Source organism: Convolutriloba macropyga, chromosome 6 (genome assembly GCF_964194025.1).
Source record: "Convolutriloba macropyga chromosome 6, txConMacr16.3, whole genome shotgun sequence".
In the NCBI taxonomy this organism is placed as follows: Eukaryota; Metazoa; Xenacoelomorpha; order Acoela; family Convolutidae; genus Convolutriloba; species Convolutriloba macropyga.
In genome coordinates, this window is record NC_134473.1 from 49,259,978 (window position 1) to 49,286,444 (window position 26,467).

The 26,467-nt window shown below is 35.6% G+C and overlaps 1 protein-coding gene across 1 annotated transcript in view; it reads right to left on the reverse strand.

Annotated features, from left to right (window-relative positions):
- Window positions 1-840: 840 nt before the first annotated feature.
- Window positions 841-26,467, reverse strand: part of LOC142341727 (putative pre-mRNA-splicing factor ATP-dependent RNA helicase mog-1) — a 41,327-nt gene continuing 15,700 nt past the window's right edge. Inside the window, exons 7-12 of the mRNA XM_075392894.1 lie at window positions 16,983-17,203; window positions 16,503-16,673; window positions 15,097-16,300; window positions 12,422-12,599; window positions 11,890-12,070; window positions 841-1,297 (exon numbers count right to left, since the gene is read on the reverse strand). Coding sequence (XP_075249009.1) covers window positions 1,051-1,297; window positions 11,890-12,070; window positions 12,422-12,599; window positions 15,097-16,300; window positions 16,503-16,673; window positions 16,983-17,203 — 2,202 coding nt within the window. The 3' untranslated portion in view covers window positions 841-1,050. The remainder of the gene's footprint in view (window positions 1,298-11,889; window positions 12,071-12,421; window positions 12,600-15,096; window positions 16,301-16,502; window positions 16,674-16,982; window positions 17,204-26,467) is intronic.

Genomic DNA, 26,467 nt, shown 5'->3' on the forward strand with positions numbered 1-26,467 from the left:
GTCTCCCAAAATAATGAATAAATGTGAACAGATATTAAAACAAAGCATGACAATTTCAGCCATACAATTCAAGAAATTTAATTTACTAAACTAAAACGAGACCTAGAAGAGATTATAGATGGATTGAAAAAAAAATAATTTAGAAAAAACGATCAAACAATCGCGAAAAAACAGTAAAAATTAAAGATAAATTACCGCATGTGTACAAAAACCACAAACGAGAAGGAAATTTTGTTGTAACACCCTTTTCGAGTGGAGAAAATTCACGCCTTAAATCGACTTGCTTTTTTGTTTCACTTCCTGTTTCGGTGTGACCAAAATCACTACTCTAATTTGATTTCAAAAATAATGAAAAAGTGTCAACAGATCTCACGGCGGTTAATAAAAAACCTGTGTAATATTAATATTCCTCTTCGAGTCATAAGAACCTGTGTAACACCAATAATACTCTTCGAGTCGTAAAAAGGACACTTACGTTTACAAAAATTGCTTCAAGCTTCGTTCGATAGCAATTAAAAACTTGAACAAAAGGCCATTCTCAAAAAGGGCAGCTCCTAAATAAAAACTATTCGATTATATGACGTGGCAGTCCAAAAACTGTCTACATCGGCTATTTATATCTCTTTATAAATACCTCACTTTATTTCAAAACACCTCTCTACAAATTTTTGACGTAGAAAGTAGACAAATTTGAAGCATTGGTAGAAAACAACAAAAGTTTCAAGGGCGACTGGGTGAAAATGGTCAGACTACTATTTAACAAATGTTATTTTATTTCTCGTCTAATCAATCCCTAAATACAAATATATTCATTTCTCAGAGTTAAGTCGGGAAAAGACATTTTCAAAAGAGCATGAGATGAGCCATTTATTTAACAAGACTAATCTACTCGTAAAACAAAGATCACATTGTGCGTTAAAATACTACTTTTCATCGTGACAAAAACCTCGGCCTCTGAGTCACTCTTCTTTAATCCCGTCATCGCTCCGCACCGAGAGGCATCTGTAACTGAATGCAGTATATCTCAGTTGCACAAAACTTCCAGTTTTCTCACAATCCTACCGAGTGTGGTCGCTTTCTCATGAATCCGGGGCGCCTGTCAGACGCCGGACTCGGTGGTTCGCGTCTACCTGGAGTTGCAATTCGGCTGCGAGACAAGCAAATAGATGACATAGCGGCCGTCCCTTCAGTCTCTCGCTCCTTTCTCTTCTCTGCAATCACTTCACTTGCTCTTCGCATCTCCTCTTCCATAGCTACCATGTCCTCACGCATTTTGCGGCGATTCTCTTCACGCGACCTAAAGCACGCGCTAAATAGCTCGTCGCCTCAATTTCAAACAAACATTTTTTAAAAAAAAACAACCGAATAACGTCGGGCGAATTGCTCTCAAACGACCAGCGAGCGGTTGGCTTCGTCAGTAGCTAGTCATGGTTTAGTGAGGCTGCACGGGGACTTTACGGCTTGAATGATGTTCAGGGGTGGGAGAGGTGGAGTGAGTCGTGGGGGGGGGGGGGGGGGGGGTTGGAGGTCAACATCTAAAAACCGCCTTTCACGCCATAAGTATAAGTCTCTGAAACATTTTCTGTGAATCGCATACTTGGAGACTTATGAGATGAAAGGCTCTAAGAGCACTTAATGCCCGCTGGGCGCTTCCTGTTTATCCCGTTTTTGAGTACGAAAAGTCAAAGGGTCAGACGAAAAATCGGCCAAGCAAAAAATCGCAGAAAAAAGACCAACAGGACTAATTGCTACAAACTTTTTAGCTCCCTTTGCTACAAACTTTTTAGCTCGCTTTTTAGCTTCCTTTGCTTTTCCGACGTGATTGAAATCACGAATCCACTCTAATTTGACTTCTCACTGACGTGAAAAAGTCCAAAAAAGCAGGAACAGAGCTTTAAAAAAACGCACACCAATACAATCCAAAGTCTTTGGATTGTAAACATTGCCGTCGCTCCAAAAATATCGGTAAATTATTAAAGTTGGTTAAAATTCATTCCCCGATAGCCTTTATTAGAAACCTATATTATACATACGAGTTCCTTTGACCTTAATTTAATTCAAATTAAAATCAAGTTTTGAAGTGCAAAAGTCAAATTATTGAGTGAGGTCAGTCAAGTATGATCAAAATCCACAATAACGAATCTAAGATGCAAGATAATAAAGTTAACAAAAACTTGCAGAACTCAAAAATTCTATAACATTTCTCGAAAACAATTGATGTCAAAGTATTAGAAGGCATCAACTTTGAACCGAAACGATATAATCGACTAAAATAACCCCTATTAGTAACCTATGAGGCCTTTTATTAATGAGAATAAACGGCAAGACAACAAAGATTACAACAATACAACAAAAACTCCAAAAATAACCAATAATTTTAGAGAAACAGTAGTAGAGATAACCTTGGACAATTAATTAGTTACTTTTGCGCCTCATTATCAATTAAGGAGACCCGTCCTTGATGATACTACTAAGTCATAAAACAACAGAAAAAAATTTTTGAAAGTGGGCAAAATCACAATCTTTAATGTTTTTTGACAAATAGTGTTCAGGTCATAAAAAGTATCAACTGCCCCTTGATGAATTCTAGCAGTTTCAAATAGGCGCAATTAGAACACATGTGTATCATACTGAAAGCACACAAGGAAAAGGAACTCTGAAAACAGAAATTAAATTGACGCACGTGAAAAAAACCGAAAATGTTTTCAAAAACCAATTTGACTCCACTTTAAAGGTAGTTTGACAAAAATCACGCCATAAAAAAAACAAATTTTCTCCCTCTTTAGTACTTCATCTGACTGACACCACCACTCTAATTTGACTTCTCACTGACGTGAAAAAGCCGAAAAAGGTTTGAAAATATCTTTAAAAAAGACAGGACACCAATACAATCGAAATCCTTTGAATTGTAAAAAACCAAGGTTGTCCCCAATAATAGCCGCTATCACTTCGCGGCTATCAATAAAATAAAATGGAAAGTCTGCGGAATAGGCAGCTTTCATTTTTAATATTCAAAATGGCGTAAATTACGTGATTATAGAAAAATTTTAGGTGGTCGGATAGCCCATATTACCCACTACTGCATATCTTTTTCATATTTCACTTTCTTCTATCTTCCCTTGTTTTATTCAAAACGTAATGGATTTCTTAGAAGCGCTGATTAACGTGGCAAGCCATGTGACTCAAACCGACGCAGATCGTGACTCAAACTAATTCAAAAGAAATTCATAAAAAAAGCCAAAAGATGAGACAAAAGTGTTCAAAGAGCTCCTCCTCCTTCTGACCTCGACTCGCTCTTTAGCTCCCTTTGCTTTTTCCGACGTGATTGAAATCACGATTCCACTCTAATTTGACTTCAAAAAAAGCGTGAACAGATCTTGACTTAAAAACTAAAAAAAGCGTGAACAGATCTTTAAAAAAGCCCGCACACCAATACAATCCAACTTCTTTGGATTGTAAAAATTGCCGTCGCTCCAAAAAATATCGGTATATTTAAAAAGTTGGTTAAAATTCATTCCCCGGTAGCCTTTGTTAGAGAACTTATTACACGTCCGAGTTCCTTTTACCTTAAATTAATTCAAATTAAATTTAAGTTTGAAGTGCAAAAGTTTAACCACACAAAAACTTTTGCTAGAGAGAGTGAGAAATGACGGCCCGTGCGGAAAAACCGTTAGTGAGAGGAAAAAGTCATTCAACAAATTAGACTTTTTTAGCTTTGCTGTGTGAAGAAATGTAAAACGAAAAAAGTGCTTCAGACGACGAAACAAAAAACATAGCAGGACAAGTCTTGACGTAAAATTCAAAGAATTTTCATTGACTAAACAGAAAACTAGACCTAGAACGGACTATGAATGGATTGGAAAAACCAAAAAAATCATATCCAAAAACTCGGAAAAAAATCAAAGTAAAATTGCCTCATGTGAACAAAAAAACCACTAGCAAGAAAGCGAATATTTGTTCAAACGCCGTTTTTTACTCTACTTCAAAAGTTAGAGTGAAAAAATTTCACGCCGCAAAACCACTCGCTTTTTCGCTCCACTTCCTGTTTCGGCGTGACCAAAGTCACTACTCCAATTTGACTTCAAAAATCGTGAAAATGAGTGAACAAAAGACAGCGCCCCAATACAATTCAAATTCTTTGAATTGCAAAAACCAAGAGCACCGCAATATAGCTGCACACAGCTTACAGCTTTGCAGCTAATAAAAACATTGGCTGCCCCTTGAGAGACGCAAATAATTATAGCGATGCAACAATGGAGCTCATGTATCACTTTAAGTAGATGAAGGAAAAACAGCGTAATCAAAACTCACATTGCCACATGCGAACAAAAACTTACGAAAACTTGTTCAAACATAATTTTCTCACTCTGATTCCAATTCAGAAAGAGTGGTTTCAGGCCTTAAAACCACTCGAAATTTCTCTCTCTCTCTCTCTCTCTCTACAACTTATGCCTAATAAAATCACCACTCCAATTTAAAACTGATCACTCCTATTTGACTACAAACTAAGTTAACAAAACTGCAAAAAATCGGGAATTTTTCGCATCGGGAATTCAGCAGAATTCCCGAAGCGGCTCGAAGTGTCAGGCCTTCCCCAACAAAAACGTTAACGCAGACAAAACTATCTTTTGTCTCAAAACAATTGTGCTTGCCACGCCAGATTTAACAAAAGACCTGGTGACAATTTGAACCACTGTCACAGCAAGACAAACTTGCGCAATGACATCGTTAAATCTAATTAAAACCTAAATCAGGAAACACGCAAAAGCCGCACAGACTTAAATCTCAAGGGAAAAATTTATATGCAAAAACTCCTCGAACAGCAAAAACTTGACACCTCAAAACTTTGTATTCCCAAAACGTTTAACATGGACAGAAAGTGATAAGCTCAAAAAACAGTATATCCCTTCAAATAAAAGTGGTTCTAAAAAACTGAACTCTACAATTAACTCGGCCGCTCAACAGAAACATTTGCAAAGTACAAGCCACGCTATATTCCTGGAAAATGATCTGAATTATGGTTTAAAGAAAACTAAAAACTAGTTCAGAAGACAAAAAAATGTTGTTTGGCGTCATCTCATTTCAAAAATAACAAACACTTAACTCCTGTTGTCGATATCTTTTCGCTACAATGATTTCAAAAAACTGCCAAGGGTTTGATTACAAAAACATCACAACCCAAAAAATCAATCTCATTGAATAAACATAGCTTGCAGAGTGAGGGCCAAAATAGATTTGCGTGCCGAAAAACACAGACAAAAAATAGAGTGGAAAAACTTTCGGCGCCTCTTTAAAAGAAGCCTTAATCTTAGTTCATTAATTAACCCTGCTTTTTAAACCACTGTTACAGCAAAAAAAACTTGCGCAATGACATCATTAAATTAAGCCAAAATCTAATTAAAACCTAAATCAGGAAACATACAAAAGCCAGATAGATTTAAATCTCAGGAGAAATAAACAGCAAAAATTCCTTAAATCTCAAGGGAAAAATTTATATGCAAAAACTCCTTGAACAGCAAAAACTTGACACCTCAAAACTTTGTATTCCCAAAACGTTTAACATGGACAGAAAGTGATAAGCTCAAAAAACAGTATATCCCTTCAAATAAAAGTGGTTCTCAAAAACTGAACTCTACAATTAACTCAGCCGCTCAACAGAAACATTTGCAAAGTACAAGCCACGCCATATTCCTGGAAAATGATCTGAATTATGGTATAAAGAAAACTAAAAACTAGCTCAGAAGACAAAAAAATGTTGTTTGGCGTCATCTCATTTCAAAAACAACAAACACTTAATTCCTGTTGTCGACATCTTTTCGTTACAATGATTTCAAAAAACTGCCAAAGGTTTGATTACAGAAACGTCACATCCCAAATAATAACACTCTCATTGACTAAACATAGCCCGCAGAGTGATGGTCAAAATAGATTTGGTCAAAACTGAAAGTGATAAGCTCAAAAAACAGTATATCCCTTCATATAAAAGTGGCTAAAAAAACTGAACTCTGCAATTAACTCAGCCGCTCAACAGAAACATTGGGAAAAACAAGTCCCACTATATTCCTGGAAAATGATCTGAATTATGGAAAAAAACTAAAAATTAGTTCAGAAGACAGACAATTTTTGTTTGGTGTCATCTCATTTAAAAACTAATACTTAACTCCTGTTGTTGATATCTTTTTGTAACAATCATTTCAAAATACTGCTCAGTGTTTGATTACAAAAACATCACAACCCAAAAAATCAATCTCATTGACTAAACATAGCTTGCAGAGTGAGGGCCAAAATAGATTTGCGTGCCGAAAAACACAGACAAAAAATAGAGTTGAAAAACTTTCGGCGCCTCTTTAAAAGAAGCCTTAATTTTAGTTCATTAATTAACCCTGCTTTTTAAACCACTGTTACAGCAAAAAGAACTTGCGCAATGACATCATTAAATTAAGACAAAATCTAATTAAAAACTAAATCAGGAAACACACAAAAGCTAGATAGATTTAAATCTAAGGAGAAAATAAACAGCAAAAAATCCTTAAACAGTGAAACCTTGACACCTCAAAACTCTGTATTCCCAAAACATTTAACATGGACAGAAACTGATCAGCTAAAAAACAGAAGATTTTGTCAAATAAAAGTGGTTCTCAAAAAATTAAACTCTGCAATTAACTCAGCCGCTCAGCAGAAACCTGGGAAAAGTACAAGCCACACTATATTCCAGGAAAATGATCTGAAATATGGAATAAAGAAAACTAAAAATTAGATCAGAAGACAAAATACATTATGTTTGGCGTCACTCTTGTTGATATCTTTGTTACAAAAATTTCAAAATACTGTTTGATCACAAAAACGTCAAATCCCAAAAATTCACACTCTCAATGACTAAACATAGTCCGCAGAGTGAGGGTCAAATTAGACTTGCGTGCCCAAAAAAAGACAAAAGAAGATAGAAATGAGTTGAAAGGTCCGTCGGCGCATCTTAAAAAGAAGCCTAAAATTTATTAATTAAAGATACTTTTTAACCCACTGTCACAGCAAGACAAACTTGCGCAATGACATCATTAAATTCAGCCAAAATCTATTTAAAACCTAAATAAGGAAAAACAAAAGCCACGCAGATTTAGATCAAAAGAGAGAAAATTAACAGAAAAACTCACTAGCAAAACCTTGCAAAACTCAAAACTTTATATTCCCAAAACTTTTAACATGGATAGAAACTGATAAGCTCAAAAAACAAAATGCCTTCAAGTAAACGTGGTTCGCAAAAAACTGAACTCTGCAATAAACTCAGCCGCTCAACAGAAACATTACAAAAGTACAAGCCACATATTCCTGAAAAAAATCTGAATTGTGCAATAAAGAAAACTAAAACTTAGTTCAGAATAAAAAATATTTTGTTTGGCGTCATCTCATTTCAAAACCTAGCCAGCAGATTGCCAGAAAATAGCCGCGATAGACGCTTGGGGCCTTCCATGAATTGAAACAACTAAAGAGATTAGATACAAAGATCGACCACCGGTTCTTTAATAGACCACTAGAATTTTTGGGTTAGCTTTGGACTGTTATTTTTATGAGACGCATGAGCTCTATAAGGAGAAAGCCCTAATAGGGCTTTTCAAAATTAGGATCTTTTCCGTTTGTGCCTCCTCAGCTTAGTGGGCGCATATTATTTGCAACCCTCAGATGCACGTGCAATATTTTTTACATAATGACTTACTATGTAATGGCGCGTGCTCTGTAACTGGGGGCGCATAACGTACTGGGGGCACAAACGGAGATCCCAAAATTAACATTCGAAATCAAAAACTCAGGACTCTAATAATCAAGAATTAGGGCATATATGTTTGGCACTACTTAAATGCACACTATTGACCTTTAACAAGTAAATGTTCATAAAATTTTAAGTTCCATAAGTGAGTTCACAAGTAATTTTTTTGAGTGAGGTAAGTCATTGAAAAAGACAATTCCAAGAAGTCAGGGTAAGACGAAACAAAAATCTGTTAGACGAAGTAAAAAAACATTAGGAGCGCTATAATAGCCGCCTGGAATTGAGGACACGGCTATTAATTCCTAAATTAAAATGCGCTCAAGGGACTTCAGCCGCCTAACACTCTGAAGAGATGCATTAAGCAAAAATCAAATTTCAGAAAAAATCGAATCTTATAACGAAGAAAAACAGGGCCTAATTGAGGACGCGGTTATTAAAAATAACAAAAAATTATCTCCTCTTGCTGATATCTTCTTGTTACACTGATTTCAAATTACTGCTAAGTGTTTGATTACAAAAACGTCACATCCCGAAAATTCACACTCTCATTGACTAAACATAGTCCGCAGAGTGAGGGTCAAAATACATTTGCGTGCCGAAAAACACAGACAAAACACGATATTGAAATGAGTCGAAATAACTTAATAAATTAAAATTAAGGCCCCTTAAAAAGAAGCCTTAATTTTAATTTATTAGTCTATTTTAATTTTAAAACAAAAATTTTAGTTTAATTTTCTAAAAGCAAAAAACATTTTTACCCTAGAAAAATTTTGAAAAATTTTTTTGACGTTGAAGACGTTTGAAACCGCGATCTCCCGGATAACGGCCAGAGCCCTTAAACACACGGCGATAACGCCTTTACACCTTTACTGACCTTAATCATATAGAGACTGGTATAAGTCATTTATTTATAACGAATAATAATAATAATAATAATAACTAATAACGAAATAAAGAATAAAGCTAACTCACTGCTAAATTGCGTAAAAAAGGTCACGCATTTTAAAAGCAGTGAAAGAGCGGCGTGAAAAGATTTAAAAACAGTTTTCCTTGAGGTTTGTGACATTAAGACATAGCCAAATAAAGAAGGGTGAATTGCTCTCAATCAACTGGCGGGCAGTTGGCTTCGCTAGTAGCCACCTGGCGCTTTGTGGGGCTAATTTAAGCCGAAGCGAGGAACAATTTTGGCGAAATTTTCAGTTGATTTTTAGTAGTGCCTCCTTTTGAGCTTAGCTTTTGACACTTGAGAAAGGGAGAGAAAATTTAGATCAAACAAAACAAAAAGTCAAGGGCGTAAAAGTCATTCGAAAAGTCAAATACAGCCAAGCCAAAAATTTGCATTAAAAGACCAGATTTTACAAACATAGCTAGCAGATTGCCAGGAAATAGCCGCAATAGATTCGTAGATCGGCCGTCTAAAAAAACAGTAAAAAAGACAGACCAAAAAAATTCGTCTTTTCATTGAAGGCTGATCTGTTATATTTTGATTAAAAATCTGTATAAGTTATTGCTGCCTCTATTAGCTGATCTCAAATAACCTTCATTCAGAGTGACACAGACTCATTTGACCTTATCTCTTTGAATTAAAGTAAATAAAAGTCAATTTCAAAGTGAGGAAGTCATTTTTGAGAGTGAGGTAAGTCAAATGTGACCAAAAATTTATTCACGCACATGAACAAAAAAACTCGCTCCACTAAGAGCGAAAAATGAAGTCACACATGCAAATCAGTTGAAATTGCATGAACGAATGAACAAAAAGTGCCTGTGACGTCATATGGTCGTAACAAAAATCATGACGAAATAAAAAAAAACATAGCAGGACAAGTCCTGACGTACAATTCAAAGAATTTTCATTGACTAAACAGAAAACTAGACCACGAACCGACTATGAATGGATTGGGAAAAACATTTTAAAAAAATCGATCCAAAAAATCGAAAAAACTGTAAAAATCAAAGTGAAATTGCCGCATTTGAACAAAAAACAACTAGCGAGAAAGCGAATTTTTGTTCAAACACCGTTTTCTCACTCTACTTTAAAATTAGAGCAAAAAAATTCACGCCGCAAAACCACTCGCTTTTTCGCTCCACTTTTTCTAGAGTGACACACACTCATTTGACCTTATCTCTTTGAATTAAAGTAAATAAAAGTCAATTTCAAAGTGAGGAAGTCATTTTTGAGAGTGAGGTAAGTCAAATGTGACCAAAAATTTAATCACGCACATGAACAAAAAAACTCGCTCCACTAAGAGCGAAAAATGAAGTCACACATGCAATTCAGTTGAAATTGCATGAACGAATGAACAAAAAGTGCCTGTGACGTCATATGGTCGTAACAAAAATCATGACGAAATAAAAAAAACATAGCAGGACAAGTCCTGACGTACAATTCAAAGAATTTTCATTGACTAAACAGAAAACTAGACCACGAACCGACTATGAATGGATTGGGAAAAACATTAAAAAAAAAATCGATCCAAAAAATCGAAAAAACTGTAAAAATCAAAGTGAAATTGCCGCATGTGAACAAAAAACAACTAGCGAGAAAGCGAATTTTTGTTCAAGCACCGTTTTCTCACTCTACTTTAAAATTAGAGCAAAAAAATTCACGCCGCAAAACCACTCGCTTTTTCGCTCCACTTCCTGTTTCGGCGTGACCAAAATCAGTACTCCAATTTGACTTCAAAAATCATGAAAATGTGTGAACAGATCTTAAAAAAAACAAAGCCGGAAGAATTCCGGAAACGACTCGAAGTGAAAATACATTTAAACGCCATCCAACTACTCATCAAACAATACGCGCCTTCACTAATTTATGATTATATTGAAACAAAACCATGAAACAAAAGAGTAAAGACAATAAAATCAAATCTGTTAAAATATGATAAAAAATCTTTTGTTACAAATTGAGATCCCGAAAAAACTATCTCTGCCAAAATAACTTCATCAAAACAACTAGTACTTAAAAAAACCACTTATGTGAATTTTGAAAAAAATACTTTAGGCTAAATTATGAAAGGAAAGCTCTCAAAACCAACTTTCACTGAAAAACTGAAAAAAGTTATCAAATTTTTTTAAAATTTCAAAAGCATATAAATCCAAAGAAAAATTCATATCAACCAATAGGGTATCCAGTTGCTCGCAAAAAAATAGGCAAGTCATTATAGGCTAAGAAACTTAGCTAAAAACATAAAAAACGAAAAACTGCAAAAAATTAAGAAAAATAGTTCCAATTTTCGCCATTTATTTGTCAAATTTCTCAACAAAAAAAATAATTTTTACCAACAAAATTGTAACCAATTGTTACCATTAGTTTGCTCAATTAGAAGGGGTTTCTTCAATACCCATTTGAGCCATTAAAACAAAATAATCGTCAAAAAAACGCAAAAATTAGCCCGAAAATCAGCAAAATACATTAAAAACCTCCGAATTATCATAAAATTCACATGAATTTCCAAAAACCTTCAAAGCACTACCGAAACCAACCTAAAATTAAAACAAAATCATAACAAAACCTCTTAACCAAAAAATGAAAAAAACTGCTTTAAAAAGCCGCACGTGAACAAAAAAAAATTTCGCTCGCTTAGAGAAAATTTTTTCACACATCAATTTCTCGCTCTCTCAAAAACAGCGGCATGAACAAAAACCACTCTCTTTTCGCTCCTCTCTTCACTTTTGTTCAGCACCAAAATCGCTCCAAATTTTTTCACGCGCTTCATTTCCCGCTTCAAAAATCACTCCAATAAAATTGATTAAAAAAAAGGACTTCTCCAATACTCCTCTTCGAGTCGTAAAAAGACAGCGCCCCAATACAATTCAAATTCTTTGAATTGTAAAAAATTCTTTGAATTGTAAAAAACCAAGAGAAGGCCGATAATAGTCCCAGCTATCGCTGTGCGGCTATTAATAATTGCTTCAGACTTTGTTCAAGAGTAATTAAACAAAGCAGCTCACGAAAGTATATTTTACGTATTCCATTTTCCTGGATAGGTCTACTTATCGCGCCTCGAGGCATCAATCCAATAAAAATGAGTCAGTTTCTACATTTAACTTCAAAAACTAGAAATGGTTGGGTATTCATGATGCTTGATTAATTTCTCTGGCAGTGACCCAAGATAAATTTTGTTTACCTTGTGGAATCCTTGACCTTGTAAAACACAGGACCCACTTCAGCCAGCCACAGTCCATCGACCATAGTAACACACTGCATGTACTCCTTCGAGGTCATGACCAGCTCATGGTACACAATGTAGTCGGCTGTGAATCCCAGGCCATACAAAGAGGATACTGGGTGGAGGAAACAAGGCATGCCTAAACAAAACAACAGTCGCCCATCTCCAACATCGATTAAAAGCTTTTTTTACAGATAGTACACGCAACCTTTAAATGTACATCTGATTTGACTGATAAAAGGGGCTATAAATTAAATTTTAATTCCTTCATATTTTATGCACTTATCGGACTTCATCGGATCTAATTATTTCCCTATCTGTTAACGGTTATTTAAGTTCCAGGTTACATATTCATGCCTAAAATTTCGTTAACGCAGAAGAGTTTCAATCCTAAAATGCGAGCAATAGCGACAAAATTGAATTAGTTTTTTCGAAAAGGAATTTTATTTTGATCAACTTAACCATCTTTTATCAATTGCACCCAACTGACCTGTGCGCATGTTGACATATTCAGCGTATCCCTTCAACTTGGCCGCATTCTGGAAGTACGCAGAGCATACACACTTGCGAATAATGTCCCAATCTGTTCCTGAAGAGTTCAGAGGTAGCTTCTGCTGTTGCATTATATCCTTTAGTTGTTCGCGAATCTCACGCACTTTCTTCATTGCCTGAACAAAATATTCTTATTTGAGCAATGAGCTGAAATTGTTTATACTACTGTCAAAAGCAGTTCCTGGATAGTCTCATTGAAAGAGATACTAACCAACAACCAAATCATAAATTTCTGACAGTTCCATTAGGGCACACTAATTTCTCTGGTTAGTCAAAAAATTTGATTTGATCAATTTAGTGAATCAATAAAACAGTATCATTATGTTGCCCCCATTTCATAAACTCGGCTATCAACCACTATTAAACAAAGCCGGCAGATTGCAGTAAAATAGCTGCCGTTGACGCATTTGATGCATATCGGGATTGAAACAGAAAAAGAAACGAAGAGGCAAATTGACTGAACTTTTTTCGTTTTTTTTTCAGTGTCAAAAAGTGTTCTAATTTGGCGTGCAGTTTCAGTTGGATTCTAAAACTACACTTAAATCAGCTTCTTAACTGAAGCTAATAAGCTTAATACCGATATCACCTAGCAAACACTAACGAATTTTGATAACATAATTCTCAATGATAATGACCGGGCTTCATCAGTTTGTCCCGTCTCGTTTGATTTTGCTCTTTTGACTTGACCGCATTCACAATATTGAGTAAATCAATACATGATAAAATTTAAAATCCATTCATTTGAAACAGTGAGTGAGGTAAGTCAGAAGTCAAACGTGAAAATCGGGACTTAAGTAAGACGGAAAACGTGATCAAAAGGTAATGCGAATTTTTTAAAAAAACATAGCAGGACAAGTCCCGAGGTACATTCACAGAATTCTCATTGACTAAACAAAAGACTAGACCTAGAACGGACCATGAGTGAAATGGGAAAACCATTTCCAAAAAAAATCAGATCAAAAAAATTTAACATAGCCGGCAGATTGCAGTAAAATAGCTGCCGTTGACGCATTTGATGCATATCGGGATTGAAACAGAAAAAGAAAAGAAGAGGCAAATTGACTGAACTTTTTTCGTTTTTTTTTCAGTGTCAAAATTGTTCTAATTTGGCGTGCAGTTTCAGTTGGATTCTAAAACTACACTTAAATCAGCTTTTTAACTGAAGCTAATAAGCTTAATACCGATATCACCTAGCAAACACTAACGAATTTTGATAACATAATTCTCAATGATAATGACTGGGCTTCATCAGTTTGTCCCGTCTCGTTTGATTTTGCTCTTTTGACTTGACCGCATTCACAATATTGCGTAAATCAAAACATGAAAGAATTTAAAATCCATTGATTTGAAACAGTGAGTGAGGTAAGTCAGAAGTCAAACATGAAAATCGGGACTTAAGTAAGACGGAAAACGTGATCAAAAGGTAATGCGAATTTTTAAAAAAAAACATAGCAGGACAAGTCCCGACGTACAATTCACAGAACTCTCATTGACTAAACAAAAGACTAGACCTAGAACGGACCATGAGTGAAATGGGAAAACCATTTCCAAAAAAAATCAGATCAAAAAAATTTAACACAGCCGGCAGATTGCCGGAATAGCTGCGAAAGAATAGACCTGCGTGCCATATAACAGAGATAGAAACAGATCTAAGTTGAAAAAAATCGACGCCGCTCAAAAAACTTTGTAAAAAACGTTCAGTGATAAATTAACAAAGCTTGTTAAAATTCATTCCGCAGAAGCCTCTTAATAGGGACCTTTACTGCACATATGAGTTCATTTGACCTTAAACAAATTTAAACAAAGCTTAAGTTTTTAAAGTGCAAAAGTCATTTAATTGAGGGAGGTAAGTCACGTATGATCAAAATCTAATCACGCAAATAACCTAAAAACTTTTGCTAGAGCGAGTGACAAATGACGTCACGCGCGCAAATGCCGTTAGTGAGAGGAAGAAGTCATTAAGAAAATTTGACCTTTTCAGCTTTGCTGTGTGAACAAATGTAAAACGAAAAAAGATCGTCAGACGACGAAACAAAAAAAACCAAGAGCACCGCAATATAGCTACGCTCAGCTTACAGCTTTGCAGCAATAAAAACAAAACTGAAAATAAATGTCAAAATGCCGCATGCGAACAAAAAAACCACTAGCGAGAAAGCGAATTTTTGTTCAAACGCCGTTTTTTACTCTACTTCAAAAATTTCACGCCGCAAAACCACTCGCTTTTTCGCTCCACTTCCTGTTTCGGCGTGACCAAAGTCACTACTCCAATTTGACTTCAAAAATCGTGAAAATGAGTGAACAAAAGACAGCGCCCCAATACAATTCAAATTGTTTGAATTGTAAAAAGTAGAGCGCCTAAATAATAGCCGTTTAAGAGGCTGATGGCGGCTATTAATAAAGTACAAGCAATAAATTTAGCACATATCCTTCGATATTTGAGGTGCCAAATATGACCCCCCCTTCTGTGCTTCTGTTTGATTCATCAAACGTATTTTTATATTATACTAAAATTGACCATTTTCGATGATAAATTAGTTGTCAATTACACTTTTCTTTTCAAAATTGGAAAATGGTTTTGTCTCGTGAAGATATATTCATCGTTGAAATATTTACCTTTGCATGAACGAAATGCTTTGCACACCACTGTGAAGAATATTGATTGGTTTTCCACTGCAAATATACATTGAGCAACGTTAAATGATCACTCTCAGGAACTGAGAACTTCTCCCTCAAAGCGTCCGATTCCTCTTCTTTGCCTTTTGGTCGGAAGAAAATGGCTGGTACTGACAACATAGATACTATAATCAAGGCTTCAGCGCTACATCCCATTTCACACGACACAATCAACATTTTACTCAGAGCTGGATCTAATGGGAACTCAACCATATGTCTTCCGAGATCCGTCAATTCGCCTGTATTATCCAGAGCTCCTAATATCCAAAGCTGGTACATCGAATTCAACATGTTATCTTGCGGAGGTGCGTCCATGAAGGGAAATTGCAGTAAATCTTGGACACCCAAACTCTTAAGCAACAACACAACATTGGCAAGATTCGTACGTTGAATCTCAGGTACCGCACAAGGCAACAATTCATCTCGGTACGCTCGTTCTGTGTACAACCTCCAACATTGACCTGGACCAGTTCTGCCAGCCCGACCTGACCTCTGATTGGCATTAGCCTGGCTAATCGGGAATACTTGAAGAGCGTCCATACCAATTCTCGGGTTGTAAACCTTCAACTTTGAATAACCAGGATCAACTACATACATAATACCATCTACAGTCAAAGAAGTTTCAGCAATATTGGTCGCCACTACACATTTCCTCACGCCATCTGGGGCCTTTTGAAAAATTCTAGCCTGCAAATCAGTCGGAAGTTGGGAATAAATAGGAAGTACTGCTAAAGGAGGAGGATCATCTAAATTAGCCAACCTTTCGTTTATTTGTTCACAAGTCACTTCGATATCCTCCTGACCAGGCATGAATATCAAAATATCTCCAGGAGGCGCACCAAGATGAATTTGAATTGCTTGTTTAATGGCCGCATCAACGTAATCTTCAACGCAAGTTTTACTGAAGAATGTATCCACGGGAAACGTTCGACCTGGGATTGTGTATACAGGTACATTTCCAAAAAAGCTGGAGAATTTTTCACTGTCCATAGTTGCTGACGTCACGATTAGTTTCAAATCTGTTCTACGAGCACAAACTGTTTTGAGGAGGCCGAACAGAACATCAGTGTTGAGTGAGCGCTCGTGGGCTTCGTCCATTACAATTGCACTGTAGCGATCCATGTCAGGTTCATTAAGGGACTCCCTAAAAGCAATACTTATCATTTAGCTCAGATCAACTTGTCATAATGAAGCACCTCTTTGGAATTGCTTTCTTCTGCAAAATCCGCAATTTGTCATGATGAAATGATGCTAGTCTGAGCAAAGTTTACATTTAAGATAGATATATTAATTTCGTGTTAAATTTGCGACACCCATTACGCTTGCGCTGCTACAAATAAAGTAACCTGAGTAGGATTCCGTCTGTCATGTACTTGATGACAGTCTTCTCACTAGTGCAGTCTTCGAACCGGATTGCATATCCCACCTCCTCACCCAACTCACAGCCCATCTCCTCGGAGACACGTTTCGCCACACTCATTGCCGCAACACGTCTCGGTTGAGTACACCCAATACTCCTAAGGTAAACAAACCGTACTCCTAACTTTTTAGAATTCAATCCCAATTCACCCAATTCGTAATGTAATCCCACAACCCAATTGATTCCAATATTGATTTATAATCTATACCTCTTCGCAATAAAAAAGAAAAAACTCAACTATAATCAAAGGTCGTACTGACAAACGCATTTTGGATGTGTCTTCTAGAATTTATATGTTCTCACACCTCATTTGGTCGACCATATTGTGTTTAACCAGTCTCATCTCTTAACAGTCCAATTTTAACATGGAAATTTAAAAATAACAAAGGCTTTTAAAAAAACTAACCCAAATTTGCTGAATCCCTCCTCATGGAGATATTGAGTCAATTGAGTGGTCTTTCCAGATCCTGTCTCTCCAACAATCACCACAATGTTGTTTTCACGAATGATGGTGAGCAGTTCTTGACGCACCGCATATACGGGGAGAAACTGGCGTTGTTCTCTGAGGGATCGTCTTTTTGCAAACTCACTCACAGCCTCAGTCTTCTCTTTCATGTGGTCCGCAAACTAAAGTAATACAAAAGAAGTTGCATTCAGAAAGCAAATATCGGAGGATAGTTGACATGCGTGCTCAAATCAAACACCGGTTTCTTAAATATTAAAAATCACAAACTCAAACACACACGACAGAATGCTAGGAAATAGCCGCCATTGACTCCTATAACCCTGATTCCTATAACCCCGAGAAAAAACTGATTGATGTACAAAAACAATTTTGAAGTGCGAGCTACTTTGATTTCATTTTGTAGTTAGACATACTCCTGCTCCTTAATGACAGAATACAGGGGGTAGTATCAATGCCAATAAACATTAGAGATGGTAACTAAGACTTGCAAAAACTAAGTTCAAGTAGCGGTAATCTAAAAATGGGCTTTAGGGGTTTATCCCAATTCTAATTTTCATTTCGTTTTTTATACCGATTCTGTTATTTTTAGATTGCTTTGCTGATTACCTGCACTTTGAGCAGAAAGAAAATTACATTGGGCGAAACGAGCGGAGAATGAAACTAGCCTAGACACGTCAAAAAGATTCATGCGGCATTTTGAAAAAGCGGCAAAAAATTGATAAAGCGAAAACTTTTTAATCGAAGTTGAAAAAATCTAGCAGGCAAAATCCCGAAACAATTCACAGAATATTTATTCACTAAGCAAAAGACTGGAACCAGGATGGACAATAGATGGGTCGGAAAAAACACTTAGAGCAAAATCTGATAAATTGAAAATAGCAGAAGCAAAGTCAGATTGACGCATGTGAACAAAAACCACAATAAAGAAACTGAATCTTTTTCAAGGACTGTTTTCTCACTCTACTTTGAAATTGGAGTGAAAAAAATTACGCTGCAAAACCACTCGCTTTTTCGCTCACTTCCCTGTTTCGGCGTGACCAAAATCACTTCTCCAATTTGACTTTAAATATAATGAAGATGTGTGAACCGATCTTAACACGTAGCCGGAAGAATTCTGAAAAATTCTCAATTACCAAACCTCACAGATGTAATGCATTTACTACATAATTACATTGAACATTTTGAAAAAGCGAGAGGATAACTAACATGATAAAAATGACAAAAACTGTACATCATCTGATAAAACTTTCATATAGTTAGTAATACATAGTAGTAATATGATATATACATAGTAAAAACATTCATATAGGTAGTAGCTTTTAATATAGGTAGTTCGCAACCCCATGATACCAATTGAACGATAATCTAACAAAATCGGTTCATGAGCAGAAAAACTGAGAAAAATGATCAAAAAAACAATACAGGAATTCTAACCACAAAACTCTCCACATGCCGTAAATAATTAAATCAGATGGTCAAAAATGGTTTCAAACACACAATTACCAGTTGAGAGAAACGACTTTGAATGAAACCTTTGGAGTTAAAATTAAAAACTGCTGTGAAAAAGTCGCACATGATTAAAAAATTCGCTCACTTAAATAGCTAAAATTACTAGCCCATAAGAAGGGCATCCAAAATTAGTACGTAACAACTTTCTTATTAAATTTAAACCCAAGAAGTCACAGAACTATGAAAAAGGGGAAAAGAAGCCTATTAAAAATCATTCGAGAACAGAAGTTATACAATTATGATCAGAAGTGATCTTTTCTCGGTGTAAATAAATTGTTCTTATAATATAAGAATATTACGTCACACTAGAGGCATATTTGAGAGAAACAACTTTGAATGAAAACTTTGGAGTTAAAACTAAAAACTGCGGTGAAAAAGCAACACATGATTAAAAAATGTCGTTCGCTTCGCAAAAATTTCACACAAACTTTTTTCGCTCTCTCTCAAACAGCGGCAAGAACAGAAAATCACTTGCTCTCCTCTGCTCTGGAATTCGTTCACTCGTTTGACTTATACACTTAGTTTTTCACGTGCGGCATTATATTTTACATCCTGTTTTAAATAAACTCCTCTTCAAGTCGTAAAAAGACAGCGTCTGAATAAATTCAAATTCTTTGAACTGTAAACATTAGCGGCTGAGAGGCTGACGGCTGCTGTAATCAGAAATGATAAAATCAAAGTAGGACGAAAAGAAAAAGCTCATGACTCGAATAAAAAATATGCTACTTCTCATAAAGTATCGTTAATCAATTCGCACTCGTGAACAGCGAACGATATCTACTAAAAAACTGATGAGCTTGCACAAAACTTAAAATCATACGCAGCGTTCAAACAGACAAATCTGATAGAAGCTCTGGATTCACTCGCTTTCTATGGGCAGAAAAGGAGAGGGGTGTCCAAAACAATAAAAAATGGCATTCCTACCAACTGCCATTCAAACCATGCACTGGTTCCTTAGCAACTTCGGTGCTCTGTACACTTAAATCCTGTAGGGGCTCAGAGAGAGCTACACAGAGACCTAATACCCTCGGGCAGCACCAGTTTGTTCCTGAGGACGAAAAGTCAAAACTCTCTAGGTAACGAGGAAACATTCTGAAAATAGTCAAGCAAAAATTCAGCAGAAAAAAGTACACGCCACAATGCTACAAGCTCTTTAGAGAGCAAGCAAACACACTGATAAGATTGTTCGATAAAGAAGCAAATTTCTCAAAAAAGTCATAGATAATTTGTTACAGTAGAAGGTTGAACATCTGGTGCAGACATTAAATATCACAAAAAATCGGAGATAACTTAAGTAAACAAAAACGCGAAGCAATTACCAGACAATTCAAAATCTAAGATAATCAAAACATATTAGCAAATAAACCACCATGAAAAAGGCCAAAGATCAGCTCATTTATCAAATAAAACAGACGATTAATACCTTTTATCACAAAACTGTAATTGATAGGGGGGGGGGGGTTTACCTCATGTCCATTTTTCTTCCCTCCTCATTCTCATGTAATCCCTAACCAAAGCGCCAATAAACCTTTGTAATCATATTATTTAGATCTTAAATAATTAGATGCAAAAACATTTGGTTCTTATTTCAAACTAGGACCATCTAAGAAGTTTTTGGTGAAATAATTATACTAATAAAGCGGGTCTCAAAACTCGTTTGTATATGCACCCACTCAACACCAAGAAACGTGAAAGCCGTATCTAATTTTTCGCTCCCATCCCAACAAATGAGACTTGAATATTGTAGAGCAATTGTGCTCAGATCATTATACTATTCCTTTAAATCTTGACCTAGATTACCAATATGCAAATGGGCAAGCTTATACGATCAGCTCTTTCAATGAGGCTGACTTTTCTTCGCATCTCTCACGATCTTTTGCTCCGGAATGCCACAACTTGAATCCTGATTTTCTCAACGTTCTATCGGAAAGTATTTTGCGCTCTCAACAAAAGTCTCAACTGAAAACGGAGAAAGCGCTTTGAAGTTCCATTCTATTAGTCATCACAGACTATGCATTTTTTAAATAAACTAAATACAGCTCGCAAAAATCACCAAAATTCAGTGGAATGCCTCGAAAAGGAGCTAATGATTCTTATTGACAGGGACAAGCAAGTCCTGTTGAACAGTGTACAGAAGTTTAATACAAATGAAGCGTTTGCTTTGTGGAAAAGTTTAAACGGAAGAAGTTGCTACCCTAAACAAATGTTCTACAAAACCGAGAGCGTCTTTTGAAGGCTCAGTGAAAGCTAATCTGTTCAAGATTCTTCGAACAGTTTGTCAACCTAAAACTGAATAACGGTTAACTGACTTTGTCTGCGGCAATGCGATCAATTATCCGATGTTCAGTTCAACATTGATGAAATTCAAAAACATCTTTTCGGTGACCCATGTAGCTCGATTTCTGCATTTAATGGCATACCGCCGACTATATTAATCAAAGCGGCTCATACATTAGCACCATTCACTCATCTTGTTTTCATATATATTATTAAATCGCAAATTTGGCCTGAGAATTGGCAATGTGCATATATTACCCCTGTTCACGAAAAAGGACCTCAAGCGTATGTTAAAAAATATTGACCTATTTCAATACTCCCGAGGTTATATTTAATTTTAGAGAAAATTCTAATTCTGTTTTTATATCCGAAGATTAGAGATCGCAGGAATCCTAGACAACATGAACTTCGTGCAAAACATTCAAGAAGTACGCAATTGCTCACAGGTCTGCATGGGTTATATCTAAATTCTAACGAGATCGTTGAGCAAGTTGTTGTTTATGTAGATTCCAGCGACGCTTTTGACTCTGTGGGCCACTCAACGTTACTTTCAAAAATTATTCATTTTGGTTTTGATAAAGATTTTGTGAAACTCATTGATTCTTATTTATCATCTAGACAAAAATGTGTTAAATTAGATAGTTTTCTGTCAGAGGGCCACGCAGTTACTAGTGGTGTTCCTCAGGGAAACGTGTTGGGACCGGTTTTCTTTCTGATTTTCACTGATGATATGATCTGATTAGAACAGCTCGAAAAACATTGACCTGCGTTGGTGCTTTGGTTACAATGACTACTCCTCCCTGCTAAAAATATCAAACCCTCTGCCAATAGAATATCAACTTATCCAGAGTGATATACGTGTTTTTACGGCAATGAGAATTGCATATCTTTTGACAGCTTTTTCAAGTTGGACTCAAAGGTCTTAAACCTACGAACTATTGATCGTGAACGTCTGGCACTCACACGAGCAAAAAAAATGTATAGAAAAATCTATTTTCTTAAGAGTTGAACGTATTATAAATACGTTCATTATAAATACCGCGGATTTAATTAATGTCATCATCAATTTTTTCAAGAACTTGCAAATCGAAAACCGCAACTCAGAATCTACTAATGGCAATGAGAAACGATAAATTTGATTTTGTTTATCTTTCAAGTGGTACCTTAGGCGTAGATGTAGTTTTTTATAGCATGGTTCTCTGTTCAATTGTTGATTATATTTTTTCTAGCTCTTTTACATAACTTGTATCAGTTTTCATCTTCATGTCTCCATTTTTATCATCATTGTTTATACCCTCAGAAAGCAATTGAAGTCTTATACAACTACTATTACTACTACTACTACTACTTAAAAAATTAGTTGAAAGAAGATTTGGTTCTTATTTCCATCTAGGACCATCTAAGAAGTAAAGTACTTGGTGAATTATACTGATAAAGAAGGCGACAAAATTCGTTTGTATCCAAATTCAGTCGTGTACCCAATCAACACCAAGAAATATGCAAGCCGTATATGAACCCGTTTGAGAGCGCAGCAAATATTTACGAAGGAACATTACAGCCCGATGTACATATCTACGGAACAACTGGGAAACAAACACTGGATAATCGCTCTGAGAATCAAATGAAGAAAACTCTCCCAAGACACCTGAAAACCTTCCCATAGTTCAATTTTCTGTGCATTTTCTGTGCTTGACAAGTAACAACTTTATAGACGTCCGGTTTCTTTGTAAGTTTAAAATAGGATGAGTTATTTTCTTTTGAAACGCATTTGTCGAGAACACAGCATAGTAGCCAAAAAGGGGATAGTAGTCGAAACCGGCTATAATATAATGCAACATAATCCACTTACAACAGCACTGTGAAAAAGCTACAATTATTAGCCCATAAGAAGGGCATCCAAAATTAGTACGTAACAACTTTCTTTAGTACGTAACAACAAATTTAACAACAAATTTAACAATTCTTCAGTACATTACGTAACAACGTAAAATTAGTACGTAACAACAAATTTAAACCCAAGAAGTCACAGAATTATGAAAAAGGGGAAAAGAAGCCTATTAAAAAATTCATTTGAGAACAGAATTTATACACTACTATGACTGCTCCGCAGCTAGATGTCTCATTTGATGTCATTTTTTTTATATGCGCTCAGAGGTGATCTTTTCTCAGAGTCAATAAATTGTTCTTATAGTAAGTATATTACGTCACACTAGAGGCATGATTAATGCGCTCTTTAAAACTCCTTCACACAAGGACTGGGAAAAACTCTGAAATATCATGGCACGCAACTTCCTGGCCAATTGTAAATTTTTTTCAGGAAAAAAATCTGGCTGCCTAGTCCATAGGGCGCAAGATTTCATTTCATACAGATGGTACGCTGTTTGATATACAATTATCCTTACTAGCAGGCCCGCAAAAGCACGACAAGAAAATCGTTTGAATAGGTTTTAAAAAACTAGATTTCTTTCGTATGACCTTGGGCTGGAACCCCTGCCCCTCATTCAACAGCCGTAGGTATTACCTTACGCTACCGATGTGTTTGGTGTAGTATAAAACCCCAAGCACCGGCAAATTTTTGTTGGCTTTGCTATTTGGCAAATTTAAGGGGCGCGACGACTTACACAGATAACGAATTTCTACAAGGTGGCAAAGCTTAACGAATATAATACTCTAAGCTGCATCTTTAAGGAGTAAAGATAAGGAGCTTAAACATGCGAAGGAGGAAAGAGGGAAAACAACTGAAGGAGAGAAAAGTCAGGAGAAAGAGAGCAGAACAGGAAAAAAATAGAGAAACGCGAGAGAGAAAGGAGAAAAAAGACAGAAGAGACAGAAAAAGAAAGGAACAGAAGAGAAAAGACAGAACAAATAGATTACAGAAACGAAGAAAGGGAGAACAGAGAGATAGGAGAGAAATAGAGAAAAACAAGATATGAAAGAAGGAGAAAATAGACTGAAAAGAGAGAAAAGGACGAAACAAAAGCGAAAAAAGTTTTAAAAAATAGAAAAGCGAGAGAAAAGAAAGTTAGAAAGAAGACAAAAGCAAGAGATTAGAGAAAAACAGAAAAGCTTGAGAAACCAAAGAGAAACGAAAAGACATAAAAGAGAACAAAATCAGAGTAGAGCAAGAGAAAAAAAGAGGTAAAAAGACAGATTATATATTTGTATATATATTTTTTTTATTATCTATATATTATATATATTATATATACATATATATATTTATATATATATATATATATATATATATATATATATATATATATGAGGGAAACAGAGAATTGAAAGACAACAAAACAAGGACCAATGAAAGAGATAAGAACCCCGGAAACAAGAAACCGAAAAAGACAGACAAGAAAGAGAGAAAAGCAAAAAAAAGGAAAAAAGAAGAAACAAGAAAAAACGAGATAAGAGAGACCAAAAAGCATTAAAAGATTAAAAAGGAAGGCCGAAGCAAAAGAACAGAAAAGAAAGAATAGAGGGGGAAAGAAAGAGAGAAGAAACACGGAGTAGAAAAAAAGAAAAGAAACAAAAAAGAAAAAAAGGCTGAAAAGAACAGAAAAGCGCAAAAAGAAAGAAGAGAAAGACAGAAACGCAAGACAGAAAGGAAGAGAAAAGCTAGAGAAAAGAATGAAAAGCAAAAAGAGAAAACAAAGGCAGAAGAGAAAGAGAACAGCAAGAGGGAAAAGGAGTGAAAAAATACAGGAGAGAGAGAGAGAGGAGAGAGAGAGATGAAAGACAAAAAAGACCATTGAAAGAGAAAAGCAACTGAGAATCTACCAAAAAAGAAAGGAAAAAAAAGAGAAAAGCAGAAAAAGAAAAGAAGATAGAAGAGAAATGAGAAAGACGAAAGAGCAAGTAAAAGAAAAAGAACAGAAATAGTGGAGAAAAGAGAGAAGAAAGTCGGGAAAAAAAGAGAAGAAACAAAATAGAAAGGACAGAAAAGAACAGAAAAAAAGGGAGATAGAGAAAGAGAGAGGAAAACAGAGAAATGAAAGAAATCAAAAAAGGACAAACGAAAAAAGAAAGAAACTCAGAAACAAAAAACGAAAAGTAAGACAAAAGCAAAATAGAAGAGGAGAGAGAGAGAAAGAGAGAGAGAGAGAGAGAGAGAGAGAGCGCAAAAAAAAAGAAAAAGAGAAAAGGAAGGCAGAAGAAAAGGAACAGAAAAGCAAGAGAAGAGGGGAAAAAGATAAAACAAAAACGAAAGAAAGAAAAAAATTAGAAAAGGCAGAAAATAAGAACAGAAAAAAGAGAAAAGAAAGAAGAGAAAGGCAGAAACGAAAGACGGAAAAGAAAAAGCAAGAAAAAAGAAAGGCAAAAAGAGAAAAGAAAGGCAGAAAAGGAAGCAAGAAAAGTAAGAGATAAAAGGAGAGAGAAAAAACAGCGAAATGAAAGAGAAAACACTGAAAAGACTGCTGAAAAAGAAACCGAAAAAACGAAAAAAAGAAAAGAAAAAAACAAAAGAGAAGAAGGAGACAAGAGAGAGATAGAGAGCGAGAGAGAGAGAGAGAGAGAGGAAAAAGAACAGCCAAAAAAATAGGAGGAAAAAACGACCGAAAAGAAAGAGAAAAGAAAGACAAAAGAAGCAAAATAGAAATAAAGGCAGAAAAGAGGAACAGCACAAAAAGAGGAAAGAGAGAAGGGAAAGACAGAAACGAAAGACAGAAACGGAAGAATAGCTAGAGAGAACAAATTATAAAGGAAAGACAAAAGGACAAAAAACTAAAGACAACCGAAAGGCGATCGAAAGACAGAACAAGAGAAAAGAAAGACAGGAAAGAAAGAGAGAAAAAAAAGATAAAGAAAAAAATGAAAGAAAGAAATAAAGAAAGAAGAAATGCAAGAGAGACGAAAGAGAAATAAAGAAAAAAGGAAAGACAGAAGAAAAGAACAGCAAAGAATCAAAAGAAAGAAAAAAACAAAAGAATTCAAAAGAGAGAAAAGATCTTCCTCCGAGAGTCAAAAGTAGAACCCGAACAAATTCTTCGCAGCCTAACTTCATTTTATCTAATAAAACTGACAACAAGTGATTAGGTTAATCAATCATCAATTGTTAAAAACTTTTATGAAACTGAGAACATAAATAAAAAAAGTGAAGCAAAAGATCATTTAAAAAACCATTTGTCAGGCACACATATAACGTAATAAGTTCCAATTGAGAGAATTGGATAAATTTATATGTTAGGAGAATTTTTAAACGTTACACAATCTTGTCACTGCCGCATTACTACCTAGCTAATTAAAATCATCTTACATGGACAATTTTCTATCTTCGATTTAATTTCGGTAATTGACCTTTACGTAGAGAATCTTTATTCTGTCGACATCTGTGATGCATCAGCACATATAATTGAGAGAGCATTTTCGTGTAATAAATGGATTCAAGTTGTATTAGCAGTTTTTCAGTCATTGACCTATTTTTGCATCCGCAGTTATTCGGTCGTTGACCCTTTTGGCACAAGTAACTTTTCGGCCAAAGAAAGATTTACGGTCAATGACATCTTTACATCCGGGGCTAATCAATCATAGAAATTTATGGCATAGGTAACTTTTCGGTAATTGACTTTTTGGCAATGGCAGCTTTTCGACCAAATGCAGCTTCTCGGTCAATGAGCAGCTGCATTTGGTCCGCGACTACT